Source organism: Symsagittifera roscoffensis, chromosome 2 (genome assembly GCF_963678635.1).
Source record: "Symsagittifera roscoffensis chromosome 2, txSymRosc1.1, whole genome shotgun sequence".
Lineage (NCBI taxonomy): Eukaryota > Metazoa > Xenacoelomorpha > Acoela > Convolutidae > Symsagittifera > Symsagittifera roscoffensis.
In genome coordinates, this window is record NC_087063.1 from 76,260,890 (window position 1) to 76,267,040 (window position 6,151).

General features: G+C 36.0%; 1 protein-coding gene across 1 annotated transcript in view; it reads left to right on the plus strand.

Annotated features, from left to right (window-relative positions):
- The first annotated feature begins 2,297 nt into the window (after positions 1 to 2,297).
- Positions 2,298 to 6,151, plus strand: part of LOC134839977 (short transient receptor potential channel 3-like) — a 70,544-nt gene continuing 66,690 nt past the window's right edge. Inside the window, exon 1 of the mRNA XM_063855606.1 lies at positions 2,298 to 2,315. Within this exon, the coding sequence (XP_063711676.1) occupies positions 2,298 to 2,315 (18 nt within the window). The remainder of the gene's footprint in view (positions 2,316 to 6,151) is intronic.

Below are 6,151 nucleotides of genomic sequence, written 5' to 3' on the forward strand. Positions count from 1 at the left end.
TGTTCTTTGACATCGCCTTTGGTGACAATCAAAATATCGTCGAGGCAACAAATAACCCCTTCTAGCCCTTGTAAAGTACAATCCATAGCCTTCTGGAACTCGGTAGGCATATCTGTCAGTCCATAAAAACCCGTCTTGAATCGGTACGTTCCCGTCGCCTCGCCACACAAAATGTTGCAGTTACAGTCGCTGCTAGTGAATGATGACAGTGGCAACTGACTAAACGCATACTTTAAATCCAAGGACGTGAACCAAACCTTACCAGGAACATTGCGAGTTATGATGTGTGCCGCGGAATCAATGAGCTCAAGAATGTCGGCATCTGGTACTTGTTTTTCCAGATCTGAGCATTCATCGGCTTAGCATTGAGGGCCAGTTCGATAGATCCGTCCTTTTTTGCAGTTAACACAATCGGTGCTATGAAGAACCAACTTTTCAATGTGTCCTTGCTCCACCAAAAGTTTGATCTCACGTCACTTGCGACCCTATCCTGAATATGAATCGGATTTTTTCGTCCTTTAATTTAACGTGGCACCAAAGGGAACTTGAAATTGGTATATACTTTATGATTTTTTGACCGACCCAAACGACTAAACACATGAGCATATTTCTTTGCGAAAAATGAACTCCAGTATTCTGAAATTGGATCCGAGGAACTATACTCCAACGACTGGATTGTTTTGGCCTTCAATTGTTTAGTAACAACCCCCAAATGCTCCTGCAAATCCAAACCGAGAAGATTACGAGATCTATTCTCCGAAATGAGGAATTGAGCGTTTGCCACCCTCCAGCCACTAGAAGAAATCGGAATTTGAATCGACCCAAGGAGGCAAATGGGCTTCTTATTATAGTCGAAATAAAGGGTATCAATAGGGTACCGGGTGATATCGCGAAACTCAATCGATGGATTTCGTTGCAAGAGTAAACCACAGGTGCGTTTATTCAGGAACGAAACTGGGCTTCCTGTGTCTACTAACGAATAGAAAAAACTGTAACCTGAACGAAACTGGATACTGAGGCTCCGAGACTGTCCTCCGCTTGACCTGAGGGTTTCCATACTATTAATCATGACAGCGGATTCCAGCTGTAACACTCCATATTCAGGCTCACTATCCTGGTCTACATCTATGAAGTTGCAATCCACAGAGGGACCCGCCACGTCCTCATTTTCCTGCACCAGATTGACACGTCTTTTCGACGAGTTGCAGCATTTCGCGAAGTGTCCACGTTTCCGACAGAGATTACAAGTTACTTCCCGAGCTCGACAAGATTTACGGTGATCCGGACTATTAGGATTACCACAGAAATAACATGATTTATTCGTTTGATTGTTTTGTGACGTTTGTCGGTTGTTTTGGTTTTGAGGATAATTCCGTCTTCCTCTCGATGACTGAATAGAGCAAGTAGGTTCTTGTTTAACCATAATCCCGCTAGAATGTTGATTATGAGGGAGTAGTTTCTAGAACTGAGCAGACGTACTTGCCCCTTTTTCGCACTCAAGTGCGAGCTTAAAGGTGCCATCGAGATCAGCTTTTGCCTTGATGAGTTGTTGTTGAACATCGACGTCTCGAATTCGTCCAATAAAGAGGTCTTTCAGAGTCTCCTTTTCCTGATCAATAGGCCAATTACACAATGAGTCAGCGAATCGTCTCCTCCCTTCATTCCCCAGAGCAAAGAACCAACGAGACTTCATACGAGCTTCAGCCTCGTGGTAGAACCAATTTTGACTGATCCGAGGGCCTTTTCTTCTCCTCTCAATGTTTAGTTCAGTAATCCTTCGGATCGCCGCTTGATCTCGCTGTCTGCGGGCATCAGCTGCTCCAGCATCTTCGCCCTCAGTAATTGACTCCGGTCCTAGAGGAGGTTCATCAATAACCTTGGTGGGTTCAATTAACAGATCACGAGGGTTGATATTATCCTTCAGACCAGCGGCCAACAAAAATTGACCAATCCACGATTCCCACAGAAATGGTGGGTTAATAGAGGCTTTCGCCCAGAAAGGGGAAATGCCTAACAGGTCAGTCCTGTCTCCGGTCACAGGAACTGCGGGCTGCGCCATGAGATTTGCCGAGGTTTTAGAATGAAAACTTTGTTGCTGAACAATACGTAAATTGTTTTAGAGTTAAATACTTTGTTAGATAGAATTACTTTGTTGCTTAGTTTCGAATATAATCTTGGTTTAGGAAATTTATCCTGAATGATCATAAGATTAAGTTGAATCAGATTTCTAGCAAACAATAGAGATAACAGATAGAGAATGAACACGCTCTGCGTGGAGTTAAGTAGAGGTTAGCGCAATGACCTTGATTAATATAGTTAGCATCAAACTGCAGTAGGACTGCAAAAGAACAAGTAACTAACGAGGTACCGAAGGTCGCCTCACGACAATATGAAATAAAACGAGTTAGCGCAATGACCTTGGTTAATATAGTTAGCATCAAACTGCAGTAGGACTGCAAAAGAACAAGTAACTAACGAGGTACCGAAGGTCGCCTCACGACAATATTTTCTTGTGTAAGTGTAAAATTTTAACTTAACATTTTCGAGAGATACTTTTCAACTTTGCCTGAAAAAAGAATAAAGTTGCCTAAAATAAGCTAACATGAGGTCAAAGTACTGCAGGATTTTTTTCACACCAGCTATTTTTTTAAACACAGTGAAGAGAGTGCATGGTTAATTTGATGGCCTGTAAGTTTAATTTGCCATTTATGACACCTTTTTCCGGTCTGTTGCAAGATATTGACAGGAAAAGGAAACTTCACACAGATACGAAGGAAACGCAGGAAGTGTCTTCTTCGAACCCTTAGTATTTTTTATCAATTATGTTAAGAGCCTCACATTTTCAATTTTTATTAATAGCCTAGACGGTCTTCAAAAACCGAACTGCACAATAAGCGTGTTTCTATTGAAAAGTTATAAATTCACAATAGTTATGAGTTTTTAACTCAGTCACAGCAGAGTTTCGATACGCTTCGTTTGGAAAGCAATAGAATGCAATCAAGTTTGTTCCAGTTTGTAAAAGTTTGCAGCTGAATTTTTCCGGTTCTAATTGTATTAGATTTCAATTTTGAAAAATAACCGTTTATGTGGCTAGAGATATTTCATCATTAAAGTTATTCGGTTTTATTTTGTTGAAAAGCAGAATTTACATTTTTGTTTTTCTTTTCAGCTTTAATTAAAAGAAGTTGGTTTTGAAATGTAACGGAGTAGAAACACTGCACTTTTAACCAAACCAAAAAAAAATCATCCAATTAGTTCTTTCATAGTTCTACCTGGAAAAATCATTCAAATCCAAAGTATACTATCTATGTGTGTAACAAATCAGATAATTTTTCCTCCCGCTGTATATAGCCATGAAGTTTCAGCTGTATTTATTTTTTTTTGTAAGAAACCTTTTATTGAGAAGATATCGTTTCAAGCGAAGCAATGAAATGACGTCAAACTTTGCAACTTTTTTCTATCTACTTCTAATGATGACGAAATGAGAATTTTTTTGTTTATTTTGAGCAAAAAAGCTGCACAGTTTGGCGCTTGTTCTATTATTCTTTTCTGCACTTCCAATTTATAATTCAGAGCAAATCTCTCAATGTGGTTTTCTGTATATTCTGAGGATCAAATTCGTTTGACCGGCAAAAACAAAAGGTAGAGCCGAAAAAAAGCGCTTCCCGCAATTAATTCTGCAATTTTACAATTTTATTCTACAACTGCAAATGAGTACAGTTTATACTAGTGAGGTTTTGTCTCAAAATAGCATTAATTATCCTTATATGAATACAAAAAGGCAAGCTAGATGGTAAGTTTCTTTCTTTCGACCACTTAAATAATGCGGAAGAATTTTGTATTCGGTTGTGTTTCAGTTTTTTATGTTTTCCACGCAAAATCAGGTGCTACAATCAATCATCGGAATGGGTCGCGTGATATATATCATAATCATCGATTTAATAAGGTGAGCGTGCAGGCTTGCACTAGCTTAATTTAAGCCGTGAAAAATTAGTTTCACTCGCGTAAAGTTAGTTTTTGGAGATTTTTTAGCAGTATTTTGGGAGTCAATAATTTCTGCAAAAAAAAAATCGAAAAAATTTCGAAATTTTTTTAAAGTTTTTTCTACGATTTTTATGCGTTTCTCAAGTCGTTTTTAAAAACAACTATTTTCCAATTGACTTGTTTTACTTTGACTGTAGAATATAATAAAAGTTTTTTTTGTTTAGATCTTTTTACATACCACACAGAAAAAAAAACGATGCTAAATTGAAAGAAAAAGTTTTTTGTGTTTTTCTAAGACTATGGTCGGAATATTCTTAGCTACTTGCACAGTAATCGGCTATCCATTTTGACAACTGTGGTTTTGTGAAATTGTTTTACAGAAAAACAGCCCAAAATGTTCAAAATTTTTTGTCATACAATTTCCATACATGAAAAACATTTTGTCATTTAACTCCATGCGCACAAAAAAATTGTATAAAATCTCTCTGATAAAACGTTTCCATACATGCAAACTACTTTTTTTCCAGTTTTGCTAAAAATTTTAACAACGATTTGACATAACAAACCCGTTGGTTGAGAAAAGTAATCTCAGAGAACAGAACCGACATTTGTAGGTTATTTGTGTGAACCAGTGTTTCGTAGTTCACTCAGAACTAAAATGAATTTTTTTGGCATATAAAAAAGAAAAATTTTCAAGTATTGATTGCACAAAAAGTCAAAGTCAAGTTTGTTTTACTTGTATAAAAAATCCAGTCTCGACTACAATATAGATAAAAATGAAAATTTTTTGCCTGCGAAATTTTTTCGAGCAATCTTTATATGAGCATAAAAATAATGATGCAAAAGAAGAAAAAAAATTACCGGAAATTGAGTTTGTTTTTGATTTTTATGCAGCATAGCAAAATTAGCTTGTCATACCATTGTCGAAAACGTTATTTGTATGGAAAGATTGTTTTGAATAAAAAATTAGTGTATGGATTTATTTGCTAAGTCTCACAATTTCTTTTTTATAGCTATTTTAGGAGTTATTATGGCTAATCCCGTAAAGTTTGGATCTAATATATGAAAAATAAATCAGCTCACAATTGTTAGTTTTTTCACCACGCCAAGTTTTTTTGCATTCTGATAATGCTCAAACAGTTTTTCAAACAAACTATTGTTCAAACAGAAAAGTGGAAAAAAGAAAACATTTTTCTTGATGTCAACTCGAGATTCCAGAGTTCGGTGAAACTTTTTCCTTATGCAAGATTTCCTCAGATTTAAAAATTGTAACGGGCGACATTTGTTCAAAGTATATTTTGTACTAAGCGATAACTTGACAAATGATGGACGAATAATGTATTGACGAATAATAAACAACAATGTGAATTTTCAAAAATATGTTTTCTCAGTATGTTTGTTTTCTCAGAACATTTTTTTTTAGAAATGGTTGAAACGTGAAATGGTTGTATAAACTTAATTATTTCAAGACTAAAAATCATGTTCGTAGTAACATTTTGTATTAAAAACGTTCCGAGCCTGAAACATTGCGGTGCAAATTCCCTGACATAACAGTTAATTGCCGCAACGAGCATTCATTAATCTTTTTTTATTTACAAATGTAAATTGATGCCAGGGGCGATCTAGGGTTTTCTAGGAGGAAAGGGATATAAATAGAATTTTTTAACTTTTGAAAAAAGTTGTCGCTTTCTGCCTAGGTCTTTAAATTGACTTTCTGATGCCACCAAAAACACAGAAAAAGCTCAGAAAAAAAAGCAAACCAAAAATGACAATTTGATCATTTTTTTTACCTTGTAAGTAATTTTTACAAAAACTTAATACCGCAGATGCGTTAGAACAAAATCTTAGTAAAACACTGCACATCAGGTTCTAAACATTATGTTAGATTCAAGAACCCATAAATGTTAACTCCTATGTGCTTAAAAGCGAATCTTTCAAACTTTCTTGCAGAAAAAAGCAAATCTCGCTGAAAAATTGTTGAAAGTTTTTTCAAGTTTGTTGAGAAATTTGAACTCTTCTGATCTGCAACGCAGAATGAAAAGTCTTGCAAGATTCCTGAAAAATGTGCAGTTTAATGAACTGCAACTCAAAATTCAGTTGAGCATCATTTTTTTCCTTGAGAACTATGTATAGTTAATGCCAAAATGTTGTCAATATCGGCAACTTT